At 38.2% G+C, this 16,385-nt stretch overlaps 1 protein-coding gene across 1 annotated transcript; it reads left to right on the top strand.

The window, feature by feature from the left end:
* The first annotated feature begins 13,180 nt into the window (after positions 1–13,180).
* zgc:162730 (uncharacterized protein LOC564559 homolog) lies at positions 13,181–15,703 on the top strand. The gene is made up of 2 exons (XM_012856091.3): positions 13,181–13,296; positions 13,475–15,703. Exons 1-2 carry the CDS (start codon positions 13,267–13,269, stop codon positions 14,696–14,698), a joined length of 1,254 nt encoding a protein of 417 aa, XP_012711545.1. The 5' UTR covers positions 13,181–13,266; the 3' UTR covers positions 14,699–15,703.
* The last annotated feature ends 682 nt before the right edge of the window (positions 15,704–16,385 follow it).

The raw sequence follows: 16,385 nt of genomic DNA, 5'->3' as shown, positions 1-16,385 counted from the left end.
TGCAGCACATGAGCTCTGCAGATTTAAGTAACACATTCGCTATTACTTTGAACCATGGAGTTTTGAAAATAATAGATTTCACATTTTTTTAAAGTATTTTTCAGCAATTTTTTACTGTGCAAAACCAAAATCCAAACCTCAGGTTTGTCTTGGCCATAGAAAATGTCAACTTCAACTCCTAACCGAAAGGGAAATATCCTCCACTTGATAATTTAGGTCATAGGTCACAGAATGTGAAACATAAGGTTACATTTTACCCAGATCTAGCTTTCCAGGCTCTCTAAATATACTTGGTTGTCTGACAACTGCATGCATTGTAACACAAATCATATAATTTTCTCCTGCAGAAGTGGTTCAGTATGTTTTTCCATTTCCCCCTCAGTTTCGTATCAGGAAAAAGTACAAAGAGCTCTGTTGCCAAATGTGCAGTCATTCACACGGTCAGATTATGTGGTATTGATCATTTTCAGTTTTATACTTTAATTTGAGCATATTTAAAATCTTACATTCTAGATTATAGACAAGAGATGGAGTGCAGCAACAGATTTTTGTTTAACTACTTTGGTTTAAAACAAGCAAAATACCCATTACTTGGTATGTGAGAGCTAGTTTTTTGACAGTGAACAAAACATTAATTAGTGAAGATTTGTGGAATATGTGGGTCAGAAATGTTTTGAATGTAGTTGTGAACAGAGGCACATATGAATAAGTTTCCAGTTTTGCTCTTTTACGGAAAACCACCTCTTCTCACCGCCTTAAGAACAGTCAGATAAACACCTCTTGAGTTACACAGTGGAAATCATCAGGAATACATGTGTGTTGTATCAACTAAGATTACAATCACAGCTGGTTCAGCAATATAATTACAGCTATTTTGTTCTCAGAAGAAATTCCAAAAAAAAAAAAAAAAAAAACACTCTTCACAGCTGATTCAGGAGGCATGGCAGAAATGCCTTTGTGCTTTCAGAGTACACGAAAAATGTCTAGCCTGTAAAAAGTCTTTTTTAAACTTTTAAGATTTTTCTCCACCACACAATGTTATTTCTCTAATTAAAACATGCTACCATCTTTATAACCTGTAGCTGGGCAAATCTTAGAGACAATTGACATGAATTGTCTGTTAAAATTTTGAAAATACACAGAGTGGTGGACTCCCAGTCAATCTTAGCTCTCTTTTTACTTGAATACAATATTTGCAGCCACCTTTGGACCTGCCTGGCTGTTCTGTTGCTCTGTCTTCAGATCTGCAGTCCCCTGTTCATTTGGTTAAAAAATAAATCATTAACTTGCGTTAATGATCGGTTATATTAATTTGGTAATGCAATCAGCCTAATTTCTTTGAGAATGTGGCTAAAGGTCAGGTCCCCCACAGCAACAAATACCTCTCCTTTAAAGTGACTCCAACATTTTACAAGGGTTTTTGTAAACATCCATCCATCCATTTTCTAACGTGTCTATCCCTTGTGGGGTCATGAGGGGTGCTGGTGCCTATCTCCAGCTGTCATTGGGCGAGAGGTGGGGCACACCCTGGACAGGTCACCAGTCTATCGCAGTATTTGTAAACATGAGATTGGCTTTTGTGTTCTTTTTGGTTAGTAGTGGTACGTCTCCAATGGTCTCCAGTGGAGACATACCACTACTAACAAACCACTGGTCAGTCTCTTTTTCAGACTGACCAGTGTTGAATCATGAACACTGACCTTAACTGAGGCAAGGGAGGTCTGCAGTTTTTTTAAATCTTGCTCTTGCCTCTATTGTGATCTCCTGGAGGATTTAATAATGCACTCTTGGAGACATTTTGGTGGGCTCATTTGTGGAAAATGGGTCTTGGTGTCGTTTGTTGTATTCCCAAAGCATTGAAATCTGATCTCAATGACTTTGTTTCTCATTTGTTCTTTAGTTTTCATTATACAGGGAATCATGTGTTGCTTTTTAAGATGTTTTAGCATACTTAATATTAAACAGAGAGGTGTTTCCATTTAGGTTATTCATTAATCTACAGACCTGGCAGTGATTGGGTCTGACTAGTGAGAATAAAACCCAAAATGTGACTAACTCCAGTTAATGCACGTTGCAACAAAAGCGAATACTTTTTTCTGTCGGGTCATGTTGGGTCGAATAAAACAGAAATCATTGTTTGATAGTTTTCTGAAACGAAAATTTGTTTGATTAAAACATTTACTGGTGATACAAGCAGAAATAAAAGGAATCCATAAGAGGGTCAATAGTTTTCAACAGCATTGAATCTGATAAAGCCAGTACATTGCAGAGGTGATTTAGACTTTCGTTTCTTGTTTGTTTTTGAGATCTAATCTTCAGTGATGCCTTCTTAAAGAAAGCTAGAGAAGCAAGTTCAACCAGTCGGACCGCACGCTCATCTCAATCACATGCCACGTGACAGACAGCTCTGACCTTTCTTGTCTTTACTAGATTATTATTGAAGGATTAAATAATGAGTGTGTTGTTATTCCTCAGAATTGTTTTTAAAGGCAATTAGTGACAGAAGCTGCTATACCAGCTATTTCCAGGTCTTTCTTTAACTCTCTACAAGTGCTCCATGGTTCTAAAATGACTCTTTTAACTATTATTTTGACTCGTCTGTCGGAAACGGGTGCCTTACTGTGGCAAGTTTATGGTGAAATGTTTTATATTTCCATATATTTCGATAATTCAGATGTTTTGAAGTGACACTCTAACCATTGACATTAGAAACTGTTTTGCAACGTCAAGATTTTTTGTAACGCATTTCTTTGCTTTTACCGATCGTACCATTCTATTCAATACTTTGGTTATAAGAAACTTTTCAATAGGTTAGTATTAAACCAGCTGATGCTAATATGCATTCTTCATGTTTTGAATACTTTTTCCCCAGTACCAATTCACTTCATTACACATAGTCTATTTTTTTTTTTTTTTTTTGCGAGTGAATTACTTTTGTTGTTAACATTTGGTGTGAATTTCAGGTTTACATCTTTGAAATATATCATTTATACAGAGAAACATATTGACAAATTCAATTTAAAATGCTATTTAAAGCATTAGTTTTGGATACACAATGACACACTGGAAGGTTTTCCAGCTAAATAATAATGTTATTACAGACATACTGATAGTAAAGAATTTATAAACAGTCATATGAATGGCAAAAGATCAGAGGTTGGACTGAAGGCCTCATAATTGGAAAATGTTTTGTTTTCAAAAGTACAAAGCTGCATAGATGAATAGATTTGTTTAAATACATATAACTTTTATTGGACTATCTGACTATAAATCCAAATAAACTTTCCTGTAAAGAATGACAAAATTATCCCTACTTGTTGAGTTTTTTTTCTTTCTTTCTTTGTTGTCAGAACTTTACACACAATAAGAGTACTATGCCTTCAAACGGTTTGGAGAAATCAAAATGACATTGGTATGTGTTTATAAGCATTTGATTGGGTAATTCACAGCATTAGTTAATTAGCTGCATACCTTTGGTTTGATTTTAAGGCAACACGTTAAACACAATGCTTCCTTGTGTGACATCCCAGGAAAATCAGCCAAGATATCAAGATGAGATTTATGGACATCCACAAGTCATACCCATCCATGAGATAACTGAAGGGGCCATCTTTAAACAATTACATAAAAATATGTACCTATTACATATATTTCATAAAGTAGATGTTTTTTGTTCCCAGAGATGAACATGTTTTGGTTCAGGGTGTGAGAATCAAATCCAGGACAAAAACAAAGACCTTTTGAAGATGCTGATGAGAAAGTTTTATTATTCAGTGTACTGGTATGGGCTGGAAGGCCTCTGTGAGGAAAAAACATAAATCCAAAGGCGACAGAAAAAAGTCAGATTGTAGTATACAAACCCACACAGAGATATAGACCTTATTCTTTAGAGAACTGTCCGGTTGTCTCCCAAAACTAAGAGTTTGATTTTTGGCAGTTAGGCCATCCCCAGCTTAGAAGTATGTAAAAAAAAAAAGTACGAGTGTGGCAGCATCATGTTGTTTGACACTCTTGCTACAATGTAGGCTGGGGTGCGTCACCAAACAGGACATCATGAAATAAAAACACAATGTGGATCTATTGAAGCAACATCTCAAGACATCAGCCAGGAAGTCAAAGCCTGGGCACAAATGGGTCTTCCTAACAGACAATCATCGTAATCAAATTAATTACAAATTGACTTAAATAGAACAAATATTATGTTTTGGATTGGCCATCATGGAGTCTTAATCTCCATGTCAAAGAACATTTGTGGGCGAAGCTGAGAAGGTGTGTGAGCAAGGAGACCCACAAACCTGACTTAGTTACACCAGTCCTGTCAGGAGAAATGGACCAAAATTCAAACAAATGATTTGACACCTAAAATTTTTTATCCATGTCATACAGTTTAGAGACAATTCCACTAAAAATTAAGACAATCACAGAAAATAACTGGAGTTTTTCAACAACAAAAAATGCTCTTATTATTCTGACATTAAACAAATGGATTCTGCAGCCCTAATTGACCTAGAACATGAAACGTTACAACTTATTCTGTGTCAGAGAGTGAGAAAAAAACTGCTTATGTTTCTTTTCATACAGAGTATGTATATCTGGTTTGACCTGTAACTCACATTTGTGATGAACCTGTAATTACTATTGGTAATGTATTTAGTCAGCATGTTTCCAGTCAAACCAAAAAACCCCGTTACAGCAATGTGTCTTTATGTATTGATTGGAAGAGAAGATTCAAACTAGAGCTTTAAATATGTGAGTATGATGTGAGCGAGCTTTAGCAAAAACTGCCCGGTCATTAAATACTTCTCTAATGTCTGAGCAGAAAATAACCCAGCAATCTGCTGAGAATGATGAGATCAAAATTAGTCATGTTTGCCCGTTGAGGAAACACAGAAGATAAGCCACAGTGGCATAAAATGCTGCAAAACCAGAAGTCAGTGTGGGCTCATATAAAATATGTACATATTTCATTCAAAAAAGCAATAGTAAAAAAAAGGATATTGAGAGGACATTTATTGAATATTCAATGGATATTCAATAAATGTAATTATTAAAAAGTTAACTTATCTCATTAACACACATCATGTAAATTAATTACAGACAGGCTGGTGCATTCAAGCCTTTATTTATGTTATTCATGATGATTATCCGCTTACAGCTAATGAAAACATGACATTTAAGTTTAGAATGGATTATCAGACCAACAAAAAATATATACAGAAATGCGGGCCTAATGAAAAACATGTTAACACCTGTTTAGAGAGGTTTATTATTTTTAAAAGGTACTGTTTATCTGACAAGCAAGCCTCATCAGAACACGTATTCTAATTGATTAAATATTAACATATTTCGATGTGCACATGTAGCACTTTTAACCTCAATGTTCACAGTTTATACTGATCTGAAGCTTTATAACTGCATTGTTAAATAAAAGGTTTGCATTTAATCAGCTTTGTAGAAGTTTCTCAACACTGATGTCTTTAGCAACATTTTAGATTGTTTGATTAATGTGCATTGTATTTAATGGTTGTCAGTAAATCTGCCTTCAACCAAAGTAAAATTAAAGTCATTTTTAGATTTATATCTCTTCTACCAATATAGTAACGTGAAGAACAAACTGAACTGTTTTTTATTTAAAATCTCACCACAGTCTGCGTATTTTAAACATGCAGATCATACCCTGAAAATCAGTCTCATCGCAGCCCACCTGTTAAATTAGCCCACACAGAAGCCTCCATATAGGTTATGTCTCGTGAGTGTGCCAGAAGTCTGGAGAGGAGGGTACTTTCCCCCTCTCATGATGACAACACAGGCCGCTCACTGAAATCACTGACTCATGCTCCCCTTTCTGCAAGAATCCCTTTTCTCCTCCAACCTCCTCTCAGTTTCTCTTCCCGAATCGTCCCGTAAATTCAAAGGTATTAGCCGCTCAGCCTAATCATATTTCTGCGACATCTTTATTAGCTCGACAAACCTGCTCCTCAGATGTTGCTAAGTAACTGTTTAACCTGCGCTCATTTAGGTGTTCAGTGTTTGGCATGTCACCATAGCAATGCTATGCAGGGTATGGTTAAATATTTGCAAAGTATTAGTTAATGTAGGCACAGGCTGGCCAAACTGTATTTATCAGGGTCTTTAGGTGAGAGGTTTGAAGGAGATGGCAAACCAAAAGGAACGTCAAAGGTCAACCTTAATACTGCCAGTCAGCCTAAAAACAGGATAACTTGATGTGTAAGGTAAAACAGGACAAAGAGATACAAATATCTCTGAACTGTGCAGTAGAATTATAAGCCGCATAATTTTGTTTTGGCAAGAAAGGACACCTCAGTAGCTGCTGGGCGTCTCTTCATTGTTGACTAAACCTGCCTGTCATCAGGAGGCATGTGATGATGACTTGGCGGTTTAGACCTATGAATGGTGAGTCAGAATCCTAAAAAGTTTCCCTGAGTTCCCCTCACACAGGTGCACTTGTTAAGTGTTTGTAGAGGAGTCTAGGAATGAAAATATGCCAAAATAGTTTGCAGAGTTTCACTTAAGCTCTGCTACGATTGTCACGTGTTAATATTTATCTTTAGCTGCAATTTAGATCTGAGATACTAACAGCTAAGCTCTGGGAGATTTGGATTCTGTTTGTACATGTTAGAAAATAGAACTAAATGTTTCATCAAAACTTTGTTCATTACATTTACTGTTTCCTGTTACCTTATTAATGTGTCCACGTCCAATGCAATTTGTAGCAACGTGAGTTAAGTACAAAATCTTGTGTTTGCTTAAGTTTCCGTTGTTTTGTGTGTGTTACAGATCGTTCTTTATACGAGATAAATGATTTATTACTAGTTCTAAGAGGCTACAGTTTAACTAAAAATAAAATAAATGGCAAACCCATCACAGTATGCTGCAAACACCTCTAGTTAATAAGTAAGCAAGGTTTATTGATCAAAACTTGCTCTTTGTGTTTGTCAAGGGTTGTACAGCCATTTAAAATCCATTCACTGGGAACATGTTCTTTGGTTCAAAGTACCACAACTTGCCATAAATTCAGTCAACAGCTGCTGGTTTAGGATGTACAGTACGCAGCCTGTTTTATTTAGGGGTTTTACCGTTTTTCTTTTTTTTAATTCTTATTCCTTCTTGTTGACTGCTTGTATCTAGAACCTGTAAAAGCTGTCACAGGCCTCAATGTTTCCGCCACAAGACCAAAAGAGAGTCAGAAAGGAAACCATACACACACCATTAACCTGTACAGACGCCCCGATCAACCTGTCAAGCTTAGGGCTACAGGAAATAGCCTGGTGGGTGACGTCTTTTAAACGGAAGTGGCACATCTAAATACCTTTTAAAACCTCTTCCCACTTCCCATTAATGATTCCTGGAACGGCAGTAATAAGATGGGAGATGTCATCATACTGTATAATACAGTAACCTCATTTCTACTGCTGGTAAATAGTAAAATGTCAAATATATCGTGCCTTGCACTTACTAGAAATGCAAATACGTTAGCTGAATACCTCGGTTGAATTTTAAACAATATGTTAGTCGTTGGGATGATCTAATCAGAGTTCAGCTGAAATTGTATTGAACTGTGCCTGGTACGTTTTTAACCACAGTTGGTTAGACGTTTGTGTCAACTCTGTGTCAGAGCAGATACTACGTGATCGACAGGGCTGAACAAAGGCCTTTGGGTTAATGATCCAACCTTGCAGTTTTATCAAAGTACACAGTCAGAGAACACTGATAAAGGTATGTGAAAATTGGGCACATCCTGAAACCCACGTAGAGAGTCTAGACAGCACAAGTCATATTTATTTATATTCTTTTACTTAAATGTTTGTTATTGGCAAATAGACATAAAATTTATTTATATCAGCTTTTATATCATGCTATAAATTCTGCTTAATTCATTCAAAAGTAGAAAAGAAAGGAAAAGGAAAAAAAAACTACACATTTTAAAAAATATTCGTCATCCTGCTTAAATAAGCTTTTGGTTGAGAATGAAAGTACCTTAAAATGGGAAAACATAAATTTTTCCATTAAAAAATAACAAGGTAGCGTTGTGTTTTAGACAGTTCTCACATTACAGTTTGTTACACAACCTCTCCCTTCTGTTATCGTGCCCCAACATGTTACAAGACTTTGCAACGTATAAACCGAGATGTCATCTTAGACGAAGCTTTGTGGAAAACTTGGAAATTGAGCACTCACTCACTTAGTCACCAAGGAAAGAAAAACCTCACACTCACACACTCACTAAGGAACCTGCAAGTCACCGTCAGCGAGAATAGTCTCTTAAGCTTGTATTTCTACTCGTAAATAAGCACCACTCCCTGTTTTGGAGATACTCCCTCCCTGCAACTGTAGGAGACAGAGCAAAACCAAGCACATGAAAGTAACCACACCACCATGTAAACACACATGCACACATATGAATGTCATTTTGCTTCCCAAGTATCTGCGCTTATTTCCTGGCCTGGTCAGGAGGGAATGCTTCTAAAGAAGGGGTCAGAGTTTTCCACACACTGTTGACAGGCTCATATAATCTGCCATGCTTGTAATAAAAGACATTATTTATATCTAGCTGGAGATATAAATAGCTGAACATGAGAAGCTAGTCTGGCCTCGGTCATGAAGTCAGTACGTCGTCATGCCAGTGTAAAGAGCATGTGAGGTCATTTTATGTATTAATTTGATTACTAGCTCATAAACTTCTGCACTTATTGGAAAAAATGAAGACACGGAAAAATGGTTGTGTTTAAAGAAGGTGCTTTGATTCAGCACTAGATGTCTAATGGTGCAGAGAACCAGTGTTCAGTACATTACTTGGTACCAGTTGGGTATGTTGAACAAATGTAGAACTGAATGTAGCAACTGAATGTAGCAAATTCCTTACCAAATAGATACCATCTATCTAAAACTAAAACTCTGCAAATAGAATAAAAACTTAACGTTCTTAAACTGCACATTTAAAATTGAACTGTTCTTACAGTAGGCTTTATTACAATAAGCATGGCAATGGACAGTGAGGGCAATTGACAACTGAAGCTTTTACAAAGCTTGTGTAATTTGCTAGCTAAAGTGGTTATGAGGGGGGATTTTGCTATGGGGCTCTATTACTATCGCCATGCGTTTAAAATCAGGCTGCATTCGAAAGGGTCTAATCAGTAAAGACTCCTCAGCCAAAGCTGAAATGTGTCAATGGTTGCCAGGATAAGTGCTGTCCAAACAGTGCACTCAGTATAGAAGGAGGTAGGAAAAGGAGCCTGTATGCTTCCTAACATAGCTCCTTCACCGGCACTAAGGAGCTATAAGGAATCCCACAATCCTTTGTGTGACATGACATATACACACAGCCCACTTCAAGGAAATTAACGAAAATGTACCGAGAGAGGAGAGCGTGCACTCTGTAGTTCGACAGACAGCTGGATCTCCACGTTAGCTTGTTTTATCTTTGCTTTGTACAAGGCATGTTTACATTCAGTTGTTGTTTCCAGTGGGTAATTAAGCTCGACGTAAGGCCTGCTTCATAGCTCATCCTTGTTGAACAGTGGTGACATTAACACGTACAGCTTTTTTTTCGACCCACTGGTGCTTCCAAAAAGTAGACTTTAATGATAGTTGGGCAGTGAGTTGTGGGTCTTTAAATTCTGTTTTTTGCTTGTGCTTTCCATTCTGATTCACTGTGGAGTTATTGTTTCCTGAGCATTTTACATTTCAAAGGTTGCAAGGTGGAGCGTAAACCAAATGTTCTGTTTACTGCATTTGGTTGGTACGATTAGCCACTTGAACCAGTGCACCAGAAAATGCATTTAAAAATGGTTATTCTGCTTTAACTGTGGACATGGATAAAATGCTATATGTAAAGTTTTCTGGCGATACATCTATTAAATTAGATTTTGAGTCTTGACTCATAGCGAAACATTTTCGACCACCTGTCTTTTAATATGGCAACCATTTTTTAACACGCACTATTTTTTCACTAGTGTACTACGAATCAGTTTGATCTGTCAAAAGTTGGGTGAAACTTGGACTAGTTTACACTTAGAGATCCTTATTGCAAAGATTTCAAAGTCAGGTGCAGTCTAGAGACACAATGCATGGTTCTTTGATTCAGAAAATGTAAATAAAACTTCATGCAATTTTGATGTCGTTGAAAAGTACATTTGCTCATAGTGCTAAGCTTTTGTTTTCATATTATATCAAACATGTTTCTTTTGGTCCTCACCCTCACCCTCAGCTCTGACCCGTAATTCCTTATTTTTCCTCAAATTGGTGGGCAATCTGATGGCTCTTTACTGCATGTACAACAATGACCCTTGTAAAAGCTCAAATGTATAAAAAAAAAATCTAAAGTATGGTCAGAAAGCTTTAAATAGCTGGGATGTATACGTGAAACAATGAGCAACGCTGTTGAGACTTAGGGTTCTTGAGAAATTTCAATACTTGAGTAATTTGTGTCTTTTTTATTATTTTACCGGACTTGTTCGCCATATGATTGTCACACATCCCCTACCAATATTTAAGTGACTTCTAGATTTACACAACATTTAGAATATCTTTCTCATCATTGCCAGGACTCAGGATGACTCATTTAAGTGGGTGACACATGCAAGAGCAGCAGCAGCGGTGCTGAGAGAGAGAAAAATGTGTTTTTATTATTTGATATGAAGCTTATGAATGATTGTGAAAGAAAACTGACACCTGCATTAAAAGTTAGCTTTTTTGATTCTGTTCACAGTGTACCTTATTGCAGCAGTTATTGTGTTAACTAGGGATGGTCCAATACCATTTTTTTTCCAGACCAAGCACAAGTACGAGTATTTCAGTTTAGATACTTGCCGATTCCAAGTACTGATACTGAGTACTTAATAAATTGGGACTTATAAATCACAAATAACTTAACAATATAATTTACCACTGAAAACGACTGATCATCAAGGGCAATAAATTTGGTGAGAGAACATTGTTGCAATTTTGGTTGTACTGCAGCAAACTCTTTGAATTCTGTATCATGTGTAGTCTTGAAATGCTTTATCTGATTTTTGTGTTAAAAGATGGCTTTTTTGCCCCTCTTCACAGCAGAAAACACAAGATTGGTATGGGTTCAGAGTATCGGGTTGCTTTTACAAGTATGAGTATGAGTACTTGACACTGGTATCGGGCCCAATACCGATACCAGTGTCAGTATCGGGACACCAGCAGTGTTACCATATATTTGACGACTGGAGTATTGTAGCAGAACCCATGCCAACCTGTCTGCATTTCATTTCAGTATGGGATTTCCGTTTTATTGAATAAGACAAATAATTACAGATAGCTGATCAATAACTCAGAAAAGCTTCAAGAAAATTACCCTGACAGTGTATTTGCATATGCATTTTTACTGTAATTGCAAAGAAACTTCTTACTACAACACCAGGTAACACTGTAGAGTAAAGCCCAATTTGTTTCATACTCCTGACATATTTAGATATAAAGTAATTTTTTTTTTTAATTTTACCAATATGTTCTGACCGGAAGTCATATTAATTATCTAGAGTGGCCCAACTAGAAACTATAATCTGATAGACAATCTTTGGAGGCAGCTAAAGATTAGGGTGATGGTAAATAGGGTTTACAATCTCAAAGACTTGGAGTTCAGCTCTAAAGAAATCAACAAACATTAGAAGGGTTTGATAGCTGTAATCTCAAGGAAGATTTTTTTTAAATGATTATTGAGAGGTACAAAAATTGATATCCATCCATCCATCCATTTTTTGTCATGTCTATCCCTTGTGGGGCCGCAAGGGGTGCTGGTGCCTATCTCCAGCTGTCAATGGGCGAGAGGCGGGGTACACCCTGGCCAGGTCGCCAGTCTCAAAAATTTATATTTCAACATTTATTAAAATAGTATCAGTTATTTCAAAACTGATACTCTTTCTATACTACCTCATCATTTAAGAGGTGCCTGTCTCATTTCCTATCAGACACAAACTTATTTATTTAAAAAAAAAAAAAAAAAAAAAAGTATACCTGCCAAGGGGTGTGAATAATTTTTGGTTTTACTGTTTTTACAGTGTGTGGGACAGTCGTGGACTTTTGGTTTCACGACAACATCTGCACACACACTGTTTTTGGTGAATACATTAGCTGTGATGTGACATTTAAGACTGACATGTTTCCACTGTGGGCCCTGAGCGTCAAGCGGGCCAAGTTCCGTAAAAACAACTCAACTGATGTGACAGGAAAAAAGATTTTAGTCAGTTTCTGGAGAAGGCTGGAGAAAAGCATTTTCTTAATCGAATTACATTGTAATAGAAAATTATATAAAACAATTTCCTTTATGCAACAAGCATAGTAAAAAAAAAAAATAAGCCTACAACAGCATGAAACAGTGTGAAAATTTTGTTTTTCAGACAGTGTTTAGGACATCTCTGTTTCGATTGTTCTTTTTCTACTTTGGTATTTGTGGATGTTTTTAACTTGCTCGTATCTTGTTTGTAGCCAAAGGTTTCTCCCTTCAACCAATCAATACTTTGATTTCAGTTCTGATGTGATCATCACTGAAACCAGAAGATCTAATGTGTGTGTGTGTGTGGGGGGGGGGGGGGGGGGTGGAAGACATATTCTGGTAAACGTGAATGCACAGTAATACATTCTGTTAACTATGTAAGAAGAAAAATAGAAAATATACATTGTGCAACGTATGTCTCACACTTCTCGCAAATGTAGTATTAGTCACTGGAATACACGAGGCCACATATGGTAAACATGTGACTGAGTGCATGTATACAGGTTAGAATAGAGATGCTTTTTCTTAACAGTCTTTTTTGGGGGGATTTTCTTGAAGCCTGAATGCTTCATACTGCTAAATATCTCATAGAGTTGGGAGGATTTTTCTTCCTGCAGGAAGCTTGTGGTCGTTCACTTTATGCATGAGAGCGTAAACACATTGGGTTTGCTCTAGCCCTTGAAGCAGAGTCTCTGCGAGACCTATGTAAATAAGCCACTTTGCCTTTACGTGCCTGCGAAACTGAAACATGTCATACAGCTGGTTAAAAATACTCAGTTTTCTTTCGTCTTTCTCTCTCTCTTTTTTTTCTGGAGGGGGAGGAGAAGGGGTTTGTCAGAAGGAGGCTCATCCGGGAACATAGCTGTGGAAACTCCTCCCAGAGGGAGGGGCACTACCTTTAAAAGAGCGCTGAAAATGCAGTTAAGCCAAGTCTACACGCAGGCATTTAATACTGAACTAAGGATCAGATCTCAGTTTTCTTGGTGTAGCCAAAGGGATACAGCATGTCCGATATGCTTGACATCTTGCCAAAAGTGAGTAAAAACAGCTTCTTTTTTTCTTTTTCCCTATCTTTTAGTAGGCTTTCTGAACTTCTAAAAGTCTATCTATAAGTGTTTTTATTCCTGCCAACTCCTATGTGAGACAATCAAATATTTCTTGCTTTACAGACCGTCTATAAGCTTTATGGTAACTGTTTAAACTATGTTACAGAACTTTCTGAACGTGGACTTGAATGAAGACCAGCTCTTGTCACAGCCACAGCTTAAAATCCCAGTGCAAAACCGACTGAGCCGATCGTCCTCCTTCTTCTCCCCCTCCTCCCATCCTGCCTCCTCAAGCCTTAGCTCAAGCTCTGAGCATGTTAACGAGGACGACAATGGCAGCTCTATCTGGTCATCCAACATCTGGAGTCAGGCGCCAGTTTCCAACAAAAAACAAGTCTCCTTCCGGCCTGACCGCTCTATGAGCCTGACCGAGCCCAGCAGCTGCCTGCTTCCTTCAATCGGACACCTGAAAGGCCTGGAGCCTTTCCCCCCAAGCCCTACTACTACAGTGGCCCCCCCACCAGGATTTGCTCCCTCATCTAACCTCCCGCCTCAGCTACCACCACTGCTTTCCTCTAACCGTTACAAGACTGAGTTGTGCCGCGGCTACCAGGAGAGCGGCACTTGCAAGTATGGCAGCAAGTGTCAGTTTGCCCATGGCGAGGCCGAACTGAGAGGACTGTACCGCCACCCAAAGTATAAGACCGAGCCCTGCAGAACCTTCTACAACTTTGGCTACTGTCCGTACGGCTCGCGCTGCCACTTCATTCATGAGGAGAAAATCAGTGGCGGTCCCCTACCGTCTACCAAATTCCAGCAGCAGCAAAACCCCTCTACATCTGTCGGCCACAACCCACGCCACCAGCTCCGCCAGAGTGTCAGCTTCGCTGGCTTCATGGGCTCCTCCCGCAGCTCCTCTCCTCCATCATTCCCTGCGCTCTTCAATGATCCCAACCTGGGATTTACCCGTGCTCCTTCAGTTTCCCCTCCTCCCGCAGATCTCCTTTCCCCTGTGTTCGGAGACTCCCTGCAGAGGGAGACATCAGCATTCCAGTTTGGCAACCACCAGAACCGCACCAGCGCCGGAGACATTCCTCTCATCCTGGAGCCAAAGACCACACGCTGCGTGTGCGGCCACGGAAATAACTTTACCGGCAACAAAACTAGAGCTTTCCCCAGCACAGTGGACCAGGACAGCAACTTGCTGTTTCCTGGTCTTGGCAGCAGTGCCGTTTTCACGAGGCCCGCCGGACTGCAGCGCTTCTCCTCCGAGGACTCCCTGGAGGACAGCTACAGCAGCAGCAGCTCCAGCGGGACAGAGTCTCCAACCTTTGACGGCTCGGCCAACAAGCGGCTCACCGTGTTTGAGCGTTTGTCTCTGTCTGACTAGAGAAAGTGTCAGCTGGGCCCAAATAATCCAAAGAGAAACAACTGTGACACTTACGTAGCTTTTCTATCTCCTGACTATTTCTAAAACTGTTCAGAACAAGACAACATAATAACACTTGTAGAAATGTAACTTATCTTTTACAAACTACACATACTAAGATGATTTTAGAGCTCAAATGTTATCAGACTTTATTTTTATACTCATAAGCATGGCTAAGCCTATTAGGCCTTTGCATGTAGTCTTCCATGAGAATTACCTCTTCTGCAGGTCTTGACTTTACCAGAACATATTTTGGCTCACTACAAATCAGTGGTGGTTTAAAATGGCTTACCTTTTAGTGACAATCATTAACGCCTGTGCCTTAAATAATTTTCCATTCTCTGTGCCACAAGCAGTATATTTGATTCAGTAGCCTTAATCAGCGAGACCTGACATGTGTCTAATATATGCACTTTACAGCTAATTCAAATGGGGAAAAAGTCCCAGTAGCATTTAACCAAAGCTTTATTCGTAATTCTGCTCAGTGTGTATGGAAATAGAGTGAGTGTACAAGAATGCCTGTAAGGATGTTTGAGTTTAATTTTCTTTTATCGAGACTTGGGGTGCAAGTAAATATTGCAGAATGCTGAAGGATCAAAGTGTGCTAATAGATTGCTGTGATATGGATTGGATATCTGCATTCTGACATGCTTTCATGGTTTTGATTCTGTAAAAGGTTCTGTTGTATTTGTTAATTGCACACCATCTATTGTTTTTTCCCCCCCTGTTTGTTTGACAGCCTGGTTCAGGGAACACCGCAGTATTCCTTTTGGTTATTGGTTGGCTCTTGTTGTTTAACTTAAACTATGTATTTATTATATTTATTCATGTTTTAAAAAAAACAGAAACTATGTGTTTTGTACTATTATTTATGGAGAGATATTTCCAACTCTGTGAAAAGCCAATGTGAGAAAAAAAAACAGAAAAAGAGAATATTATATTTTTAATTGCCTGAAAAGGAAACAATAAATTCCTAAATAAATAAAAAATGTTTTGTTGACTTTTTATGAAATAAAATGTTGGGTTTTTCTGTCTTGTACATGAAAACTAAATGCTCCATATAAACTTTTTTTTTTTTTTTTTTTACATTTAGACACAGCCAGAAGGAAAACGCCTGTAAATTATTCTGGATCAGTGTCCCGGTCAGCCATGAACACAACAGTGTGAAAAAAGCCAAATCTCACAAAAGGACGAATCTAGCTATTGTGTGCTTTTGTACACAATCAACAAAGAGTTTTTATAGGCAAAAACCCATGACCCAAAAGTTGCAAGACTTTGCAGTTGCACAAGACACTAACCCTCACGCTCACATTTCACAAGCTCTAAAGGAAACTAGGCTATTATGTGAATTCCAAAAATTTGCTTATTTGCTGACCTTTCTGTTCAGACGCATCTCCATGAATCACTGATTGCACTTGCCAAGAAAACCAACTAAGAACAATAAAATGAACCACCCCTTAACTCAAGTGGCTGACAGCAGAAGCCGCTGCTTATCCTCCACCAAAATTATTCAGGAAAGTGAGGACGTTTTCAAACTTACCACTTCTGACTTACCAAAGTGACTGACTATATAAAACACAGCAGCAAAACACCCATCCGTTCTAATGCTTATAAATGTCCTCATATGTAGTTCTTATATCTCAAACAA

The sequence above is a fragment of the Fundulus heteroclitus genome, chromosome 18 (genome assembly GCF_011125445.2).
Source record: "Fundulus heteroclitus isolate FHET01 chromosome 18, MU-UCD_Fhet_4.1, whole genome shotgun sequence".
NCBI classification, from domain to species: Eukaryota; Metazoa; Chordata; class Actinopteri; order Cyprinodontiformes; family Fundulidae; genus Fundulus; species Fundulus heteroclitus.
The sequence above is the reverse complement of the archived record's forward strand: the minus strand, read 5'-3'. Positions and strand labels throughout refer to the sequence as shown.

Bases quoted from the DNA above. Each gene is read 5' to 3' on its own strand.
- zgc:162730 (XM_012856091.3), top strand. From the start codon at position 13,267: ATGTCCGATATGCTTGACATCTTGCCAAAA. The intron at 13,297-13,474 runs GTGAGTAAAAAC...ACTATGTTACAG, and splicing joins TGCTTGACATCTTGCCAAAA to AACTTTCTGAACGTGGACTT.